The following is a 22,166-nucleotide window of genomic DNA, read 5'->3' as shown; positions in this document are numbered from 1 at the left end:
TGGACTCCAGCACTAGTAGGTTTTTGTTATATATTAGGGAGATGGAAGTTGGCTTTTTCATTAAAGTACTATAGCATGAGATAGGTGAATGCCCTATTAAAGCATAATTATCTCATACCCTTCAAGAACATTCATTTGAAGATGTTCCTAGAAAATACAGCAGCAGAAATAGCCTGTTCAGTGGTGCCAGGAGCTTTAGCTTCACATGCATTCAATATCTAAGGTCTTTTATAAACACTGCTAACCAACATGGCTGAAAATTTCAAACTTACTGATTCTCACGCATCTGTGCATTCTGAAAGAGAAACTTAACATCATTCTTACACTAGCTTACAAATGCAAAATTCACTTAAAGTGTTGCCAGGGATTTCAATTTAATATTCCATACAATTTCTTGGGTTGGATGCAACCAGTGTTTCTACTAGTGTAAAGGAGTCCCTTTTGACCACCAAAAAAGGCCATGCTGGCTATCATGGGACCTACACATGCAAAAGCCTTACAGGATAGAAGCATGAGTAGGAAACCTGGGTGGATCCACCCCATTGTGTTTTACAACCCTGTTTACTCAAAAAGACTACTCTGACTGTAAGATGACCCCCCCCCTTTAAAAATATAAACATTCAAACATATTTCTGGACATAACTAACTTGTATGTGAATGTAAAATGACCCCTCTTTTTATGGGGGGGGGACACTAGTCTTGCATTTGAGTAAATACTGCCCATGGAACTTCAAAAACCGCTGTCCTGTTTCAGCAGTCTGGGGGGGAAAGATTGGCACTATGGCAGGGTTACATGTGGTGTATCCTTCCATAATAAACGTGCAATACTTTATCTTCTATGGAAAAATAAGGGTACATTCCATGAACAAACTGGGATTTAAAAAATAATTGTGGGATTAAATTGGCAATCTGGTGCATATTTTCTTGCACCTTGTAAATGCATAAGATGAAATTGTAGCCCTTAAAATCCCAAGATGTTCTACGGGACTAGCTTTCATAATGTCAGTTGATTATAAACACTATTCCAGAGCCTCACGTAAAGTGCCTTAGTTCATGCAGGATGAGTATGTGATCCCCTTTCAGGGAGCAAAAATGCTAACTGTCTTGCATTATGCTTGTGTGAATATAGATAAAGTCCCTCTGATCTTAGCTACGAAGGAAAGCCATATACCTACTTCTACACATTAGCATTTCTTTGGATAGATTGTGGTGGTGCAGAAAGAGAAAGCGGGTGTCTTTTTCTCTGAATGGAGATCCCTCTGTTTTCTAGGAATGGGGGGGGGGTTCACTGAGCTGCTGTTGCTCATAATTACCAGGCTTCCAGACCACCTGAAAGCACTAGCCAGAAGATGCACTAATTGGTTTCCAAAAGCCAATAGCTCATCCCTAGGAATTCTAATTGGTTTAGTGTCCCCAAGGAGGTGTAGTCCTAATTTATTATTCTGGTATAAAACTCAGATGGTTGGCACTCTTCTGCTCCAGTGCCAAGTATTTCAGCATAGAAAAAGAGAAGCCACTGTGCATCTATCAACAATCAGCAATGGCAGTTCTTGAATTTGTCACACTAGTCTTTTTGTATGAGCAGCTCTTAGTCTTTCTAGGAGTCTTCCTACTGCTGTTCAGCTGGCCTGTCTAGAATGTGTCAAACCCAACAGTGCAAAGACCCTTCTAATCGAGAGGTGAGATTGATTAGAACTTAGTGAGTTGTGGCCCTATAAAATCAGCTACCCTCCAAGACCATACATTGTAGACCATGTACCAGAACTATGGGTGGCTAGTTAAATGGAAAATGCATCAAAAGAATGGCCAAAGCTTTTTTTGATACCATTCACTCCCCACTCCACTCCAACAAAACATTTATTCTAGACAATAGATTCCTGATGTGTACTAAGAAGCTGAAAACACAAGTTGTTGCTTAAGATTGCAGTGATGTTTTACTGGGCAACAGCAGTACTTGTTCTTGCATTAAGGAACACACAAGTTAAAATTTAATAACAGCAAACAACTCAGGCAGGGAGACAGGAAAGCTGTGGTGATGGATTCCTTCCATATGTCCAGTAGCATCAAGATCGGTGTATTAACTTCTGGGGAATACCTGCCAGTTTTTAAGAATACTATACCTTATGTCTGAATCCAGCCCTGGGAGCAAGGGTGAAGACTACCATTTCCTGAGAGAGAAGAAAGACTAGCAGCAAGGAGCTTGCTTTATTTAACATGAATATTTAAGGTACAGGAACAGAGTGGATCCATGGCAGATGTAGACACACCTCTGGCCACTGTAAGCTTTCTCCTCCCCCATTTGATCTGTGCTGTGGGTCTTTGTAGGCAAATAGAAGGGCCCACTGTGTGCTGATGTTGTACCCCTAGCCACTATCCCCACTCTACAGAGGAAATTTTTAGGTAGCAGTTGGGGAGAAGATGAAGAAAACAGTAGAAACAGACTGCTGCAAAGCAATTGTAGCTTGCAGCAAATTTAACTGTTTCTCACATTGTGAAAACTGAATCTACTCCATGAGCTCCTATATATGTTCTAGCAATGCTCAAAGGCACCATAAGTGTCCATTTTGTAATGATGGCACTATGTACTAACATGGTGTATTCCTGCAGTATACATGCTTGTTTGAACTAGAAGTAGAGAAGATACCGTATTTACTCAAAAGGAACAAGACCCTGAATGTAAGATGGTCAAGCCCTTAAAATGTTATACATACACAAAATTATTTTACATGTGTCACTTGTATCCAACGTACAGTGACACTCTCTTTTTCTTTTTTATGGCATACCTGTGACAAAAATTAGTCTTGCATTTCAGAAAGTACTGTAGTTACTTATTAACACTTTTATATCCCATTTTCCCTTGTGGTTCAAGTTGGCTTACAATAATAGTTAAATGTTTTCAATTAAAACCAAAATAAAAGCAAACCCCAAATTCCCCCTCCACAAAAAGATACTTGAGGTAAAGATAAAAGCTATATTCAGCAGCAAGAGGAATTTGTACCTGTGTACAAAGTATAAAGGAGGGAAATAGTGGGTACATGCAGATTCTCCTGCTTTTTCCAAAAATCAGAGCCAATGTAATCTTGGGCAGAGTGTGCTTTCCACCTCCTGATCAGGCCACCACTGTATCATCTCTTTCCTCCACAGTCCAGTTGGAGATGATACAATGAAACAAACTTCACCATGCAAATTGTCACCTCCAAGATTTTCAAGTAACAACTTTGAAATAGACTTCACATTCAAAGCAGCCCCCAGGTAGATAGATCACTTTTATTTTCCCTACCCTTGCTTCCCATTGTTTCTATTGATGGGGGTCCAGGAACAACTTCCACAGAACCAGCCTTTCCCTTCTCCTGTGTCCCCAGTCTTGAAGAAAATCCATAACCTCCCCTGCTGGCTTGTTGAGTGGGAATTTAACTGCCACGTCATTCACAGTGGCTTTAATGAGGCAGCTGTTTGGTATCCCTTCAGCTGTGCTTCTGTCCACATTTGACCACCTTTAAATCAGTGAGATTTGCCAGAGGTGAACATATATAGAGTTTGGTGATAAATCTGATGTTTCCTTTTATCCACAAGAGTTTCCAGTGAGGCTTAAAGAACCACTGCAATATATCTCGATTGCATTTCTACTTCTCAATGCAAGACAAACTAATTGTCTGGATCTAGACTATATCCATCTTCTAAGGTTTGTGGCTTATTAAGCAGTATTTAATGTAGGTACGTTACTAAGAAAAAAAGACTACATACAGAGAAAGTGAAGAGAGACTTTCCTTCGCTTCTGACTTCAACTTCCTTTCCCTCAAAAGCAGGGAAAGCCAATTTGTCTTGGGGCAGTGCTGAGAATGGTGCGGCCAGCCCCTTTCTCCCCTCCATCAGCCAAACCTTTGCAAATGAGCTGTTCTATCAATATATAGTTTTAATAGGGGAGGGGATGTGGCTCAGTGGTGCAGCATCTGCTTGGCATGCAGAAAGTCCCAGGTTCAATCCCTGGAATCTCCAGTTCAAGGGACTAGGCAAGTAGGTGATGTGAAAGACCTTTACCTGAGACCCTGGAGAGCTGCTGCCGATCAGAGTAGACAATACTGACTTTGATGGACAAAGGGTCTGATTCAGTATAAGGTAGCTTAATGTGTTCAATGGGCTGCACACCTTGCCATGCTCTGCTTTCTTGTCTCCAGACTCCTAAAGAGAAATTGATAACAGCAAAAAAAGAAAGGATTGCCCTCTCTGCCTGTTCCAGTGCTATTTGGGAAGGGCAGGAATTACACAACTCCTACTCCGCTTTGCCCAGCAAGCCATCCTTGATTGGACATCAAGACCCTTCTCCCTCTCATGTTTTTGTGAATTACAGGCCATACTGGATACTCTGCTGAAGTGAGTGCTATGTTGAGCAACTCTGAATTCACCTACTGGTTAAATATTAAGACATTTTTATCCCACCTTTCTTTCTTGCTATATGTAGTGACTCAAGGTAACTTAAAAATCAACCAAAAGTGGCAGGCAAAATAAAATAAAAGACAGATTGACTTCACACAGCTAATATCTGCACTAAACCCACATTTTCCTCCACCAACACAGATATTCATAGCTCATCTGTCAACTGCTTGTCTAAACAAGGAAGACTTGGGCTGCAAAATTAGGCCAAAGTAGGAGCCCTTCTCATTTTGTTAGCAGGCAGCTCCAAAGAATTGGGGCTGCTCCTTTAAAGTGGGGACCAATTCACTAGTTCTGACAGAAGGAGACTCTGGGAAGACCTGAAATGACACACAGGTTCAAAATGGGGGCGGAATTCTCTCAGATAAGCAGGTCATATATTCATAGGAAGTCTTCCTTCTCACAACATTTTTGCACTAGAAACTGATCTGTAGGGTTGGATGTGTCTCTTCTTTACAGCCATCTTCATCCCTGTCTTGCAATTCCTTCGAAACTGAACAAAGTCTTTGAGGGCTCTGGTCTCGTTGGATAGAGAGTTCCCCGAGGTAGGGGCCACTGCTGAAAAACTCTGGCCCTGGTTGAGAACAGCCAGATCAGCTTTGGGCCAGGGATCACCAAACGGTTGTCTGTCCAAGAGCGTAAAGCTCTGAGGGGTGTATCGGGAGAGGCAGTCCTGCAAATACGAGGGTCCCAGACTATTTAGGCCTTTAAAAGTTAAGTACCAGCGACCTGAACTTGAGCCAGTGCAGCTGACAGAGCACTGGTTGTATATGTGTTCTCAGCAGCTGCATTCTGGACTAGTTACAGCTTCTGGAGCAACTTCAAGGGCAGCCCTGCAAAGAGTGAGTTGCAGTAATCTAATCTGGAGGTGACCGTTGCATGGATTAATGTGCCTAAGTCAGAGTGGGACAGATAGGGCACAAGTTAACAAGTTCGGCGGAGATGGAAGAAATCTGTCTTAGCAGTACTTGAGACTTGGCACTATTTATATGTCTAACTGCTAATAATGCCATCAGGACCAGTGCTTCCTAGCAACTATGCTTAAGTTTTAAAGAACAATATATTTTTTCCAAAAATTAACTACAAAATAGGACACCTGAAGAGAAATAGCCTTCTTTCAACATGCACAAAGTTTGCTTCCTTCATACTTGCATATAGTAGATCCTCACCATTTTCAGATCTATAATTTCACTTATTTGCACTATGATCCTATGATACAGTCTCCAGCCTAGTTTTACTCCTACCATGCTACCATCATACTCATTACATTGTTAAATTTTGAGGAAAATTTGGTTGTTTTGCTACTGGAAGGCAGCAGGACTCTGCCTTCCAATATTAACAGACATCATCATTTGCAGTGACCCTGGGAACAGATAGCCTGTGAAAGGTGAGGGTCTTCTATATGGGGGGGGGATCCTTGTTATACCAATAACTTTCCCAGTTAAATATTACTTTCTTGAGGCAGAAGTGGGGTTGCCAACAGGCCTGGATAAAAATGTCCTGTCCCTTTAACAGAGGTTTACAGCCCATCCTTGAGCTTCAGGGCCAAAAGTTGTTAGGAGGTGTGCAAGTGGCTGTGCTGATGCCTGTGCCACTTGCACTGGCAAAACTGGCAGCTGTGCTGGCATTGGGCCACTCATGCCAGCCTCCCTGCACTACCACGGCAGCGCAGCCCTGGGACACCAACTTGGCCTCCCACCGGCATCGTCCCAGGGGGTGTTCCCAGGGACCGAGCCACCTTTAGGTGGCTTCCTAACCCCCCTTCAGGCCGGGAACGCCCTCTTTGCCCTTACCTGGTGTTACACCACCTTTTTAGGTGGTGCAGCCCCATGGAACCATATGGAGCAGTTCCACGGGGCTCGTAGGTAAGGGAAAAGTGCCAGCTTCTGTGGGGGGGGGGAATCCTCCTTTGGAGGCAGCGCAGCTGCACCGCCTCCAGCCATCGGCTCGGCCCTCCCCCTCAAGAATGGACTGCGAATGTTTGGAAATGGGCAGCTGAAGCTTTTTATGGCATGGAGGTACAATACATCACCTCGTAAATAACAACTCATTAAAACCATGAAATTTCACATCCATACACTTTCTGGTTTCTTGGGCTCGCATATGTGGGTGTTGGTGGATACCACACTGAGAACTGTCGAAGAATCAAGGATAGAAGAGTGGCACACCCCATAATCCACAGAGGCAGATGTGCAGTTAAACGTTAACTCCACATCTTCCTCTTGATTACAGAAAGCTCATCCAACAGCTCATAGTGGTAGAGTTACTGTTGTTTAGTCATTATGATTCAGATTTCCAAACATGTTAATTTAGTTAGGGGGTCGGGGGGGGGGAGTAGAGAAAAGTATGAAAATTAAGATTAAATTTTGAAGTGAGTGAGGCAGCTATTCAATGTGCAGTTTCCTGGGCGTAAATATTTTTCCCAACAAACTCAGTGGGACTTATGCCAGAGTGTTTGTTAAGAAAAAACACATGTGTAAAACATACAACTCTGAAGACAACCAAAACCTTAAGAAACATCATCATCCTGATCCAACAGCAAGGAACTGGTGCCAAAAAGGTGCAGTGCAAAAAAATTCCAGGGCTGAGCAGTGGAATCCAGGAGGCAGAGCTGTGTGCTGACAGCACTAGTTGGATTGTCATCAAGAACGCTCATAATTGGTCTGGGGAAAGGGTGGCCAGGGATCTGGGTTCAGTCCTTCTCGCACAGATGTGTCAGTGCAATTGATTGCACTTTTGCTGGGTCTGAGCACATACCCACTCTAGCTTCCAGATCAGGCTTTTCTAGAATTGCCAACAGGCCTGGAGAAAAATGTCCTGTCCCTTTAACAAAGAATGTGTGGAAATGGGCAGCTGAAGCTTTTCATAGCATGGAAGTAAATAACATCACCTGGTAAATAACAGCTCGTTACGTTTCTATTAAAGGGTCAGGACATTTCCCCCCCTCCAGGCAGTGGCACCCTATACAACACACTTCCAGAGAAATCAGAAAATAAGAGTTGCTAATGATTTCTGGGTGGGAAGTCTGCTCATATGGGGGAAGAGCATTTTCTTTATTATGGTTTCTCTTGCGCAGTCACCATTGGGCCATTTGATTGTTCCAATCCACTAGGAAGAATATACTATTATGAGCAGATGGGCTGCACATGTATATTCCCTAGGCTGGTCAGGGATGCTGTAGTTGCATATTCCTGCAGTGAACAGGGGGTTAAACTTTTTTTGTGAGCCATCAAGTCACAGCTGACTAGGGGCGACCCCATAGGGTTTTTAAGGCAAGAGACATTCAGAGGTGTTTTTTCATTGCCATGGTATTCATTAGAGGTTGCCCATCCAAATACTAACCAGAGCTGACCCTCTTTAGCTTCTGAGATCAGGCTAGCCTGGGGCTATCTGTGCCAGTGGTTTAAACTAAGACTTCCACTATCCCTTCTAGGATTTAATGCTCTATGACTGAGCTCAAAAAGTTTGAAAAATACTAAATCCAAGGCAACTGTATTTGTTATTTTCTCACCTCAGAATCCTTTATTTTGGCCTTTGAGGGAGGGAACCTTGGGGCCAGGCCTGACTAGGGTTGCCAGCTTCAGAAATTCCTGGAGATTTTGTGTTGGAGTCTGAGGAGGGAAGGGGTTTGGGGAGGGAAGAGGCCTCAGCCTAACATAATGCTATATAGACCCTCCAAAGCAGCCATTTTCTCCAGTGGGACAGATCTCTGTGGTCTGGAGTTCAGTTGTAATTCTGGGAGGTCTTCAGGTCCCACCTGGAAGTTGGCAACCCTAGTTCCCCTGGAGGGGATGGGGGCTTTGGAGGGCAGAGTCTACGGCATTATACCTAGGGTTGGCAGGACCCTCTTCGCCACCAGCAGGAGGTTTTTGAGGTAGAGACTGAAGAGAACAAGGTTTGGGGAGGTGAGGGGCTTCAAGACCATACAGTCCAATGGCCAAAGCGGCCATTTTCTCCAGGTGAACTGATCTCTATCGGCTGGAGATCAGTTGTAATAGCAGGAGATCTCCAGCCACCAACTGGAGGTTGGCAACCCTAATTATACCTCTCTGAGGTTCTTCCCCTCCTCAAACCCCACCCTTAAAATTTCACTGTATATGTAAACCACAGTGACTTATGGCAACCCTGCAGGGAGATTAACAGAGGTTGTTTGCCATTGCCGCCTTCTGCACAACCCTAGCATTCCTTCGTGGTCTCCCATCCATTCACTAAGCAGGGCTGACCCTGGTTAGCTTTTGAGATCTGATAAGCCTGGGCCATCCAGGTCAGTGAAATTTCACTCGGCTGCTTTAATTTCTCTTTATTTTTCCTCTTGACTGACTCCAATATTTCTGTGCTACTTTTTTGTAATGGATTTTTTTCCCATTCACTTTAGTAGCTGGCATCTTGTACAAATCTCTCCCGAGCAATGAGGTACATTCTACAAAACCCACCCCCAGTCTTTACGAAGCATTTCGAGCCCTATCTTGTTTTCACATGCCTCAGCCACTGAGAGAAAAGGTCATCTGATCATCTCTCCCTTCCTAGTTCGTCCTTACCGTTCCTACCGTTCGCCCTGTTGTATATGATTATTTAGACTGTAACTTTGCGGGGAGAGTATTCTTTCTGCTTCAGTCCAGACGGAGTATGGGCGTGGCAATGGGGGCTAAACTGTGCCTGTATCCTTGTGCAAACCCTACTAAATTCCAGGTAGCTTGTGTGTGTGTGTGTGTGTTAAGTGCTGTCAAGTCGCTTCCGGCTCATGGCGACCCTATGAATGAAAGTCCTTCAAAATGTCCTATCTTTGACAGCCTTGTTCAGATCTTGCAAATTGAAGGCTGTGGCTTCCTTTCTTGAGTCCATCCATCTCTTGTTGGGTCTTCCTCTTTTCCTGCTGCCCTCAACTTTTCCTAGCACGACTGTCTTTTCCAGTGACTCTTGTCGTCTCGTGACGTGACCAAAATACGACAGCCTCAGTTGAGTCGTTTTAGCTTCTAGGGTCAGTTCAGGCTTGATTTGCTCTATAACCCACTGATTTGGTTTTTTTGGCAGTCCACGGAATCCGTAACCCTCTCCTCCAACACCACATTTCAAAGGAGTCTACTTTCTTCCTATCAGCTTTCTTCACTGTCCAGCTTTCACACCCATACATAGTAATAGGGAATACGATGGCATGAATTAATCTAGCCTTGGTGGCCAGTGACACATCCTTACACTGCAAAATATATTTTTGGCTCCTTCATGGCTGCCCTTCCCAGTAAAGGTGCACCAGATCAGACTAGCCTTGCTGAGCCTCCCCCCGCCCTCACCCAGGCAAAGGCGGCTGGGTGCGGGCCTGCGCGGCCTCACGGAGGAGTGAGGCCGTTGGTTTGTTATGTGCAAAACTGCGGCCCTCCCTTTTTTTCCAGGCAGAGTCTCATGAAGTAGGAGGGTGGCCGGGCCAGCCGGCAGAAGTTGCAGATAGGCTCCGTGATCCGAAGCAAAATGCAACCACAAAAGCCTACGCACCATTCCCTCCGAGGTAGGGATGCCAGCCTCCAGGTGGGAGCTGGGGACCCCCCGGAATGGCAGCTCATCTCCACACTACAGAGTTTAGTTCCCCTGGAGAAAATGGATGCTTTGGGGGTGGACTCTGGCATTGTACGACGCTGAGGTCCCTGTCCTCCCCAGGCTCCATCCTCGAATCTCGTTTTGCCTTTCTTGTGGGCGCTTCAGTTTCCCAACCTGGAGCTGACCAGGGTGGACCCGGCTATCCGACTCAGACACTTTATTCAATACCCAGGTGACACAAACGGTAGGACTGACGGATTTGGGCAGGAAGGCGGTTAGAGGGGAGGGGAGGGGCTCCATTGGCGCAAGGACGACGGACATTAGCGGGGGGGGAGAGAAGGGCCTTTCCCCTTCAAGAGCAGAAAATAAACAGTGTGGGGGCGGGGTGAGAGGCCCGAAACGGGTTGTCCCGGGCTCAGCGTCCCCTCCCCAGAGCGCGAAGACTACAAATCCCGAAGGCCCTTGGGACAGGGCCACGCGCGCTTGCCGTGCTTCCGGCAGCCCTCTTTGCCTATTGGCCGCGGAGGGATCGTTCTCGGGCGAATGGGCTTTCGGAGCTGCCTGCGGGGCGGGGCAGCTCACGGGCTGCTGGCGGCGTGTGCGTCCTGCGGGTGGGCGAGAGCGCGCGCGGAAGCTGGCTCGCGAGCCCGGGGGTGCCGCTCGGGGTCTGCGTGGGCGAAGAGAGCCATGGAGCAGGGAAAAGGCGAGGTGACTGTCCCGGCGGGTGTGGGGTCTCTGTATGATGAACCCGGGCAACCGGATAAGAGAGTTGTTTCCCTTGTCTGCAAAATAAAACAGGGATCTCGTGGCGCCTTACATACTGACAATTATTCAGTAGTAGGAAAGGGCAAGAGTCCAGGAGCACCTTAAAGACTCACAAAAATATTTTCTGGTAGGGTGTGAGCTTTCGTGAGCCACAGGAAAGCTCCTACCCTACCAGAAAATATTTTTGTGAGTCTTTAAGGTGCTCCTGGACTCTTGCCCTTTCCTACTACTGCAGACAGACTAAAACGGCTACCCACTGTGAATTATCTGACAATCATTCAGTATACGGTTTCCTGTTTTATTTTGCTGCTGCAGGCTTCACGCGGCTGCTTGTCTGGCCATTCCCTTGGCTGTGTTAGCCCGCGTTTTCCAATGCTTTGCCCTTTCCCTGGGCAAGAGGATTGTGTTTCCTTTGTGTATTAGGCTGGGGGTGGGAGGGGTGCTGAGTAGAGCGTTCGTGTGAAAGTCTTGGGTTTCCTCTTCTCTCGCGCGGTCCCTCATTGTCTATGCAGTTGAAGCTTTCTGACGTGTTATCTCTGTAGAGGATCCTGTGCGCATGAGAACTCCTCTATAACTAAAAGGCACGCTTGGGAGAGAGCCTGATCTTGTCAGATCTCAGAAGCTAAGCAGGGTCGGCCATGGTTAGTATTTGGGTAGGCAACCTCCAAGAAATTCCAGGGTCGTGACACGGAAGTAGGCAATGGCAAACCACCTCCGAATGTCTCTTGCCTTGAAAACTCTATGGAGTCGTCAAAAGTCAACTATGATCTTACAGTGCACACACCCCCAATTTCATATTCACAAGCACCAGCACAGATTAGAATAACAGTTTGTCTGTATGCATGCATGCATTCAAGTTCTGGAAAGAAATCTGCCCTCTTTCTCACAAATCAAAACAATGTAACAGTAGTATATCAGGGCAGTTCAGATCTAACGGTCTGCATGAATATCAGTTTCTCTTGCTTTGCAGCTATTGGTGAACAGAATGTTGTATGGAGGCTTCAGTGGATGTCTTGAAAAATTGCTCTCAACATTTCCATTCATCCAGCAGTTCCAGTGTAGGAAAGGCTAGCTGTGTAAAAATAGGTCAATAAAAGCATCAAACATGGTCCTGAAAGAGCTTAGGTCTTGGTTTTCCCTTGTAATATACTACCATGAGGGCAAACTATGCATGTTCTAGGGCAGGGATTGCCAATCTTTTCATGAATTAGAGATCAGGGCTACTTCTGAGTAATAAACAGTATTCCATGCTACTCCGCCTTTAGTCATGTTAGCAAGCTTTTCCTATCTCAGGAACAGACTGTGAGTTAGAAAAAGCACAAGAAAGAAATCCATCAGCTAAATAGCACAAGGAAAAAACCCTATGAAATAACACCTTTCTGGGGGGAAATGCCACACCAGATCTTTTCACAATCTTTTCCTCAATCTTCTTGGAACAGCATGAGCTGCCTGTTGGATATCCCTGTTGTAAGGAAGTACTTCCTTTGTGTGAAGTAACAGGTAGTCCTAAGGCTGCGCTGGTAATCTAAATGGGCTGATACGCAGTGATTAAATGTTGCCAAGAATCAATTGTAACAGTTAGGGGTTCCAAAGCTGAAGGGTTTCTCATCAGACAGGTCAATATGGAAAGTAAGAGGGCATGATGTTTCAGAATACTTGTATAGGCGTTTCTCTGCAAAGAGGGCCAGGTCAATGTAATTGTGTAACATTGTGGATTCTTCTAGTCTAAGTATGATTATATGTGTGTATTGCTTTGTTTTCAGTCATATTTATGTATATTTTTCTGTTTGTAAATTAATCCTTATTGTAATTTCTATGTATTTCACTGTTGTCTGTGGTGGTAGTGTAAAAATAATTATGGTGGCTTTCAAGATTAAAAATTGTAAAGCTCTGAATAAAAGAAAGAAAGGAAGTGCAGTTTCATCTTATTTATTGTTTATCTCAGCTTTCCTTATCTTGCTCTAGAAGCTGATGGAAATGCCTTGGGTGAGTCATATACGCTCAGTGTTGTTGTATTTCACAGGTGGTTGTAGGGGTAAAATGATAATTTGAGGGATAATTTTATCCTTACAGCAATTCTGTGAAGAAGGCTAGGCTGTGTATGTGATTTGCCCGAGTCCAGCCCGTGGGTGGGGGGAGATTTGATCTCCCTTGTCCAAAACCACCATTTTAACCCCAGCACTTCATTTCCATCTCACTTCTCCTCAGTTCTTAAGAATTTGTGTGCCCTGTATGGAGCCAGACTTCCTGGAATTCTACTCTACCTTCTGTCTGCCTTTCTCTGCACATTCAGTTACACCCCCTGAAATTTTAGGAAAGCACACTGGGAGGTGTGACAGACTATCAATAAAGTTGCCAACCCCTCCTTTGCTAATGGTCTGCAACAGATATTTGAACTGAGAATCTTTTAACTTCCTGTAATGCTGTTTTACCGCCTATGAATGTTTCAAACTCCTGTCTGTTTTACTGCTAGTTGGAGGTTCCTGTCCAATCCAAAGCTTCACCCTTGGAACAGATGAATGAGGATGAAGAGGAAGATGATGACTTGGATCTCTTTGGGGGTTATGATAGCTTTCGGCAGTACAGCAGCAGTGGGGACAGTGACAGCACCTCCTGCCTGGAAGATTCTAGTGAGAATGAAACAGCAGATCGAGAAGCTGGGGAACTGCCTGCGTCCCCAACGCAAGCCCAAACACCTGCTGGTCGGTTACCAGATGATAATGGATCTGAGCCAGGTACTGGTGTGCCCTTCTGCAATGAAGGAAGTTTATAGCTGAAAGAGACAGCAAGGCAGTCTTGCTTTGCCTAGAGTGAAATAGGAACTGCTTAATGGGATTTAATGCATTTGGAGGATATGAGCCAAAACTAAAATGTCAGCCTTGAATAGGAGATTCAGTTTACTTGAGGGCTGGGGAGGTAAGGCTGCCCAACTCTAATCTGGAGAACCGGGTTTGATTTCCCCACTCCTCCACATGAAGCCAGCTGGGTGAACTTGGGCTAGTCACAACTCTCTTAGAGCTCTCTTAGAGCCCGACCTACCTCACAGGGTGTCTGTTGTGGGGAGGGGAAGGGAAGGTGATTGTCAGTTGGTTTGATTCTTCCTTATGTGGTAGAGAAAGTCGGCATATAAAAACCAACTCTTCCTCTATACAGTATTGCATAGAAGAACACCTGTATGAGGCAAATGTGAAAGAATTTGGATACTTAATTACTTTCCTGTCTGCCCCAGCAGATTCCTTGATCTGTTTCAGATCTGTAGAATCCTTTTCCCCACAGGGGTAATTTTAAACCATCTGCAAGAAAATGTTGCCCTTTCCTGGATAGCCCAGGCTAGCCTGATCTCATCAGATCTCAGAAGCTAAGCAGGGTCAGTCCTGGCTAGGATTTGGCTGGGAGACCTCCAAGGAATACCAGGGTTGTGACGTGGAGGCAGGTCATGGCAAACCACCCCTGAACAAATCAGCTTATTTGTAGACAAATTGTGATGTGCTGGTTTTTACAAAATTGTAACTTCTTGTCATCCAATAACTTAGAATTGAATTGCAGTTCAGATTTTTACTGTTATAAAACTACCACTGAACTCTCAAATGCATTGAAGCCATTTCTAACTAAAACTCATGAAATTAATCGTACTTGAAATCTCCTGCACATACCTTTCCAGCCAAAGTTGGTGCTAAGTATGCAAAGTTATGTACTCAAATATTGGATAAACAACATGTACTTCATCAAGGGACATTTATACAATCCTGGCCAATTTTCCTGCTTTAGTCTGGCACTATGGCAGGATGAGATGTATGGTGTGACTAAGAGCCAGAAGATTTATCTGCAGTGTGACCGAGAATCTAGGGCATATCATTGCCAAGGCTACAGCAGCACTGGTGCCCTCGGAAATGCTACCTAAAGTCCAGTAAAGAGGCCTTGACATATGTAGTGGTGCATATCAGTCCAAATTCACATCAACCATTCCTTGTTTCCCTCTCCAAGGCAGTCTTCCAAAAGTTGTGATATGTGAGTGAAATTGGATACAGTGTCTTGATTGCAATTGTGCAGTCCTCATTGCCTCAAAATTGGGTAAATGTTTCCTGATTGGGTGGGTAGTAGCTTGTATATGGGGAATAAAGGGAATGTTTCATAAATGTATCTGACTCTGCCTTGCAACCGAGGGACAAGCTAGCATCATGCAATAAAGACCGTCCACATGGTAAACAGATTACAGATATTATAAGCTGCCTGGAGCATTGTTGTACAAAAATGCTCTTTGGAAGCTTCCGTGTAGTGTGTATATACAATATGTTGATTCTCTCCTGGCAATTGCTATTAAGAGATGCTCATTCGTATGCGCCTTTGTGTTTATCTTTGCTAATTTTCTGCTGACGCAATGCTGTCAGCTTTCTGTCTGATTTGATTGATGCTTTGGGTAACCAGTGCAATAACTATGTTTCACTGATGCTCTGTACTTCTTTGGGTGTGACTCTGGGATCTTAATGTGCATTGTGGGTGCTTCTCTCGCTCTCTTCTCTTTTTAACCTGTAAGTTCATATGCCAGGATAATAGTGACAGCCAGCAGAGACTTAAACTTTTGACCATCCCCATCCATTTGCCTTGATTTTCTAGCTGCTTTATGCTGTTGGGCATTGCCCCAGTCTGAGGTTGTGAGGATGCAAACACTTCTTCACTGCTTTGAGGAAGAATCTCCTAATCGCCATTTTTATAACACCTGATTTGCTTTGTACTTTCCTTTGTTTTAACATTGCAACTCTGCGCTTGCTCTTGACAATGCTGTCACTTCCCACTGCTGAGGCTTGTTATATTTATGCTCCCTCAGCTATCTGTGAGATGTGTGGGATTGTGGGCACAAAAGATGCCTTCTTCTCAAAGACCAAACGTTTCTGCAGCGTCTCCTGCTCTAGAAGCTACTCTTCAAATTCCAAGAAGGCCAGCATCTTGGCTAGGCTGCAGGTGAGAAACCCACACTTAAATGGGAATCTAGAATCTGAGAAAGCCGAGGCTGTTGGGAAATACACCCACCATTTGTTTAAACATAGGGGTAAAAAGAAATGAAGACATTACTTGAAGGTGCTGCTTTCTGTAACTGTAAAGATAACTGGATGTCTGGCAGGGACATCTGAAAAGTCATTCTCCCAGTAAGAAGGGTCTTAAAATGGTAGTCAATAGGTATCTTTGAAAAGGCCGCATCAGACATCTCTGATTTTGGAGGCATTTGGCAGCTTTTTTTGCACAGGATGGGGTTAGGTTGAAGAACTCTTGGGCTCCTCGTAATTACACAGTCCCTGCATCAACATACTACAGATCACTTAACATGGACTAGTCCTTTAACCACTGTCTTGTATTTGTAGGCAAGGGAATTGAAGCGTGGTAAGCTGGTAGTTTTTTTTCTGTATCCTTTTCAATGCGTACTTGTGTGGAGTAGAGTTTGTTCAATTCCTGCTAGTGGTTGTAATTAGGGAACCCACTAGCCACACAATAAAGCAGGTCTTGTATAAGCTAATATAATTTAGAACACTGATTTATATCTATGGTAGAAGTTGCAAGGGTAGATCCAGAAGTGGTGGTTGGCTTTAAATTTGAAAGAGAGGTGTGATCGTTCAGTAGGCACTATTTATATGAATGGTAGCAAACAATAGACCCAGTAGTTGTAGGAGAAGGATATTGAAGATGCATATAATCTAAGGATAGAAGAATGGGTTAGAGAAGAAAAAAGATTCTTGGGTAGAAAAGTGAAGAAATCATGCAGGTAATTCATGATTTTCCCCCTACCCTCAAAATTCCTTTGGAATTTATTCCACATGAGCTTGATTTACTAGACCTTCATAGACTATTCTGTTTTTCATTTAATTAACTGTAAAACCATGTTACTTCACTCTGAACCCCCAGGGATAATGGCAAGGCATGACTTACACATTTAACTCTTCATCTTACAAATGTAACAGGTGTGCCTGCCTTCTTAATAGGATTGCAGAAAGAGTCTTGTGGTATCTTGAAGGCTAACACGTAAGCTGTTATGTTGTGAGTTTATGAGCTTTCATAGACAAGGGCCTGTCTTATCACATGCGTCTGACAAAGCAATTTCTAGTCATGTGACACTTGTGCTGCAACATGTTTTCTAGTATTTAAGGTACTGCAGGACTCTGTTGCATTGGTGGCAAACAGATTAGCAAGGACTACTCTTCTGGAACTGTGTCCTTTTGGTTTGATAGTCAGTGGTGCAGTCCTGAGCAGGGTTGCACCCTTCTGAGTCCATTGATTTAAGTGGCTATAGAAATGGTCATAGAATCCCTGCTCAGGATTGCACTGTAAATTTCTAAATTTCTTCCTTGAAAAGTAGCAAGGCTTGTCTGCCCCTTACTGAGCTGGTGTTCTGAAAAATCTGCATTTTTTTAATCCTTTCACAGGGAAAACCACCTACGAAGAAGGCAAAAGTGTTGCACAAGGCAGCCTGGTCTGCTAAAATTGGGGCGTTCCTTCATACACAGGGGACGGGTCAACTTGCAGATGGAACTCCAACTGGCCAGGATGGTAAGTGTGGACAGCAGGTGGAGGAAATGAGAGATTGTTACTTACTTCAAACAGCAAATTGTGCACAGAACGTCTTGTTGTCTAAATAACAGTTGGAAAAAGAAATGAAAGGGTAACTGATATTGACTCCGAGGTTGCAGGTAGCCACATTCACCCAAAGCAAAATCCCAAAACTGCATAATACCTTTTAAGACCAAACAAAACAACACACAGTAGTGTGCAAGCTTTTGAGTTCTCTAGGACTCATTATCAGGCTGGATATTATTTTTTTTTTTTTAAAAAAGGCTAGGGTAGGGAGAAGTTTTCCATTTGTTTTAATATTAACCAAGATAGTCTCCTGATTTGCATCTCAACTCATGGCTTTTATACATGCCTAGATGCTTAAAGCTCTTTTTGTTTTTTTAAGATGGGTTCCTGAAAGTAATGGATAAAGTTTCCAGTGCCTGAATTTGGAAGCATCTCCTTGCAGGGAATATGTTCATCTAATATAAATCTTCTCATAATGGCAGCAGGTGAAGAATCCTCTCCTGTAGGTAGTGGTGACTCTACACACTTTTGCCCTTCAAGATTTCATCCCCTGAGTGACTGAGTCCCTGCCCCTATTCCTAGGGAAAGGGGAGGGCTCCTTTTTAACATTAGCCTGATAGGTGTGATGGGGGGGTTTGCCCTCTTGTTCTTCCAGAGGGCTCACAGACCCCTTGGAGTACGCTTGCAGTCCTTGGACCCCAGTTTGAGAAATACTGAGGTAGAAGTCTTCTCTTGGTCCCTTCTAACTCTTCAGTTCTCTAGGTACATATATGCAGGTCAAAAACTGTAGGGTTGGGTTCTGAAAGAACACACAACTCCACTGGACTGTGTATTGATGTGGATTGCACAGTAGCAGAGATTGGAACCAAGCACATCTGGTGGTGGTCTTCTGTTTTGTGTCTGGGTCATAGAATCATAGAGTTGGAAGGGACCACCAGGGTCATCTAGTCCAACCCCCTGCACAATGCAGGAAATTCACAACTACCTCCCCCCCCACACCCCCAGTGACCCCTACTCCATGCCCCTGGTCAAAAAAAGAGCTCTTGGAGACTGGACTTGGGTGGCCTGATACTGGTTGTCCTTCTCTGATGTGAGAACTCTGATTTCTGGAAGGTTAATGGGAGTTCTATCTCTGTTCATGATTTACATTTGGAATTAATTGTAAGCTTTAGTTTAAAGGGTATATGATTCAACTCTTTTCTTTTCTATGGCTGCTGCACTTCTTCCTGGTTCAGATACTTAATAAGGGAAATTATGTGTTTGGGATTTTTTCTTTGTTTGTTTTGGGCCTTTCTGTATGATCATGTGCATAATTTTGGGGATACACTAAATTGTCTGTTAGAGTTCTGAATTTTGAAAAACTGGCCATTATAGTAATCTTGACCTTGAAAGCCTTCGACAATATCTTGACCTTGTTATTCAGCATATTTTTTATATGTGAACATCTTGGGGCAGATGGAGGCATAATGTAGATTTCCCCCCTCTCCCAAGTCTTAACTGCAATCTAGAGTTAAAAGGGTACCTATGATAACTGTGTTTAAGTCTTAGCCATATTTACCTTTTTATTAAGGCTTGAAACTGGTTAGGAAGACCTGGTCAAGCAGGTAACACTAGGTTAATGTTGGTACGTTTGTAATGCTTAATGGATGGAAGAATTTGTAGCAAGGCATGGGAGCTCTCCACCAAGCTTCTGGTTTTCGTTTTACTCTTTCTGGGATTGCCCCTGTTATGGCTATGTTGGTTTTAAAATATGGATAAATATGTTACTTCTGCAAGTGACAACCCCTTTTATTTTGCAATAGACCACAATGGGTAGCTGTGTTAGTCTGGTTGTAGCAGTAGAAAAGAGCAAGAGTCCGGTACACCTTGAAGACTAACAAAATTTCTGTCAGGGTATGAGCTTTCCTGAGTCACAGCTCACTTCTTCAGATACAAATAGAGTGTGAGTCCATCTATCCTTAAGCAGCAAAGAGATAATTCAGACACCCAATGGCAACAGCATTTAAATATCAATAGCAGAAATGACATTAGCAGGCATGATTGGATTAGGTGTGATATGCAAGGGGTTGTAGGCATAGAGAAATCAGCATTGGTAATAAGACAGGAATCCCAGGTCTCTGTTCAATGCATTGTCTTGAGCTTAGTTGTTAGTTGAAATCCACCAGTCTCTCTTTCTAATCTCCCTTTAAAATCCCTTTGTAAGAGAACTGCTACTCTTAAATCAGCATCTGATGCTCCTTTTTATGGGATGAAGAGCCCTGTGCAGGTCGAAAGATTGCTCCTATTCCTACCATGTGCTCCTCCAATAAAAGATTTACTTGTTTTTCAGCTGTGTTATTTAAACAATTCTTTCTTTTAAAAAATCAGAAAAAAACAAGGGAAAAACCCTCAAAATCCAGCAACTAAATAGAGTCAAAGAGAAAATAAAGAGAAGATATACATAGAGACAAAAAATATAACAGTGGTGGCAGATCTATGCATAATTTTCTATAAAAGGTTTCCAAATATCTAAAAATAAGTCTATACACAATTGTCATCTATATGCCGTGTGTCCAAATACTGACAGAGTTCTGAGGTCCTCAATTCATTGATTTACCAGAGGTGAGCTTTTATCTTTCCAGTGTTGTAATATGAGTATTTTAGCTGTAGTAATCGTATGCATGTGTTGGTTAACCTTGAGCCTTCAGTACTGGAGATGATCCCATGTCCTTTTTTAGCTCTCGTTGTAGGATTTGACTGGGGAAATTACCTGCAGGAACATGGATGCAAGGCCACACCTGTCAGCAGTTTCAAACATGTGAGCACTCTTTATTTGCTTTCCATAGGGTTACTAACCTCAAGGTAATAGCTGGAGATCTCCTGCTATTGCAACTGATCTCCAGGCGATAGAGATCAGTTCACTTGGAGAAAATGGCCGCTTTGGCAATTGGACTCTATGGCATTGAAGTCCCTCCCCTCCCCAAACCCCACCCTCCTCAGGCTCCGCCCCAAAAACCTCCCACCAGTGGTGAAGAGGGACCTGGCACCCCTAGCTTTCCAGGATTTCTCTGCAAGACCTTATGAAGCTCACTGGGTGCTCTTGGGTCAGTCACTCACTCTCAGCCTAACCTGCCTCGCAAGGTTGTTGTGAGGGTAAAATAGAAGAGGGGAGAATGATGTTGGAAGCTCCTTTGGGTCCCTATTGGGGAGTGAAGTGAGGTATAAATGTCTACATTACAATGTATTCTTTTAGCTTAAGAGAAACTATTGAGGAAGTGTTAGGTGGAAAATAAGAGATTTTAGGTAAAAAACATTTTTTCTGGGGGGAAGCTACCTCCAGCTCCTTTCGGGGCTGAGAGGAACAATTTGAAGATGTTTCTGAAAATTGGCATAAACAGGGCTATGCTAAGCAAAGCACCATAGGATGTGAAGCACAGTCAGTGCAGCTATGCGTTGTCTAGGTAACCACTATGGGAATGGTGTGTTTTGAACATTCTGTTCCGTGGATTAGACCCAATAAATAGACTGTGAGAATTTGATGATGAAAATGGTTGAAGCTGAGGGGGTATGGGCTTGCTTAGTGGTTGGATGGCAGACAGTAATGTAAACACTGTAAACCTACAGAGAAATGTTAACTAGAAGCTTGCAGAGTCAATTTAGCAACAACCAGCTTAAAATGTGAAGAGTTAATTAAAAACATGAAGTCATTTGGTTTTGAGTAGAAGTGTTCTTTTTATAGAAAGCTGTTTGCCTATTGTCAGGATATTTGGTTTTTAAATAACCTCAGAGCATTTGGTTCTTTCATATATCAGTGTCCCACGTCTGGGAAAACAGTAACATAAATTGTGTTATCATTCACTTTAAAGTCAGTATCTCCAAAAGCAGCTGAAGATTTGAGCAAACTGTTATCAAACAGTAAATGAAGCAAATAATAAGATATAACCATAGATCGTTACCTTAAAATCTGATCTGTATTATTCCATTTGTATGTGTCTTCAGCTGTGAGAGCTGTCCATCCTGGACTCCCACTGATTTCTAAGCTTTTTGCAAGGTCTCTCCCCCACCCAGTTGTGTCTGTAGTCATGAGAGTTAGAAAGATCAATGCTATATTTGAAAATGAAAGCTATGTACACCAGCATGGTGTAGTGGTTAAGAACTGTGGTTTGGAGTGGTGGAGTCTGATCTGGAGAACCAAGCTTGATTCCCCACTCCTCCACATGAGCGGCGGAGGCTAATCTGGTGAACTGGATTTGTTTCCCCACTCCTCCACAGGAAGCCAGCTGGGTGACCTTGGGCAAGTCATTCTCTCTTAGCCTCACTTACCTCACAGGGTGTCTGTTGTTGGGAGGGGAAGGGAAGGTGATTGTAAGCCGGTTTGAGTCTCCCTTAAGTGGCAGAGAAAGTCGGCATATAAAAACCAACTCTTCTTCTTCTACAAACAAGCAAACTGCATATTCAAAATTAGAGCACATCCTTCAGTTCTCTGCTGTGTTGAGATATACCACCCTGCATACACACTTGTCCAATATTTGTTCCATCTGTACCTTTTCCCTTCCTGTTCCATCCCTCCTCTTACTTATCCTCCCTAAATCTTTCAGGTGCCCCTTTATGAACAATGGGAGGATGTGATAAAAGGGATGAAGGTGGAAGTGCTGAACAGTGACGCAGTGCTTCCTAGTCGTGTATATTGGATTGCTTCTGTTGTTAAGATTGCAGGTGAGTCTTCAGGAAGGCAGCAGGAAAGACTGTGGGAATCTTTATTCTCCATTTTTATTTATTAATCTCAGAGTTGGAAGGGACCACCAGGATCATCTAGTCCAACACCCTTCCAATGCCGGGACTACAATTATAATATCCCCAGCGAGTACCGTATATACTCATGTATAAGCCGACCCGCG

At 43.8% G+C, this 22,166-nt stretch overlaps 1 protein-coding gene across 1 annotated transcript in view; it reads left to right on the top strand.

Annotated features, from left to right (window-relative positions):
* Positions 1–10,647: 10,647 nt before the first annotated feature.
* Positions 10,648–22,166, top strand: part of L3MBTL2 (L3MBTL histone methyl-lysine binding protein 2) — a 31,602-nt gene continuing 20,083 nt past the window's right edge. Inside the window, exons 1-6 of the mRNA XM_056846202.1 lie at positions 10,648–10,668; positions 13,199–13,460; positions 15,551–15,684; positions 17,139–17,262; positions 20,007–20,086; positions 21,867–21,984. Coding sequence (XP_056702180.1) covers positions 10,648–10,668; positions 13,199–13,460; positions 15,551–15,684; positions 17,139–17,262; positions 20,007–20,086; positions 21,867–21,984 — 739 coding nt within the window. The remainder of the gene's footprint in view (positions 10,669–13,198; positions 13,461–15,550; positions 15,685–17,138; positions 17,263–20,006; positions 20,087–21,866; positions 21,985–22,166) is intronic.

Source organism: Euleptes europaea, chromosome 3, assembly GCF_029931775.1.
Source record: "Euleptes europaea isolate rEulEur1 chromosome 3, rEulEur1.hap1, whole genome shotgun sequence".
Classification (NCBI taxonomy): domain Eukaryota; kingdom Metazoa; phylum Chordata; class Lepidosauria; order Squamata; family Sphaerodactylidae; genus Euleptes; species Euleptes europaea.
Note: the sequence above shows the minus strand (reverse complement) of the source record. Positions and strands in the feature narration are given on the sequence as shown.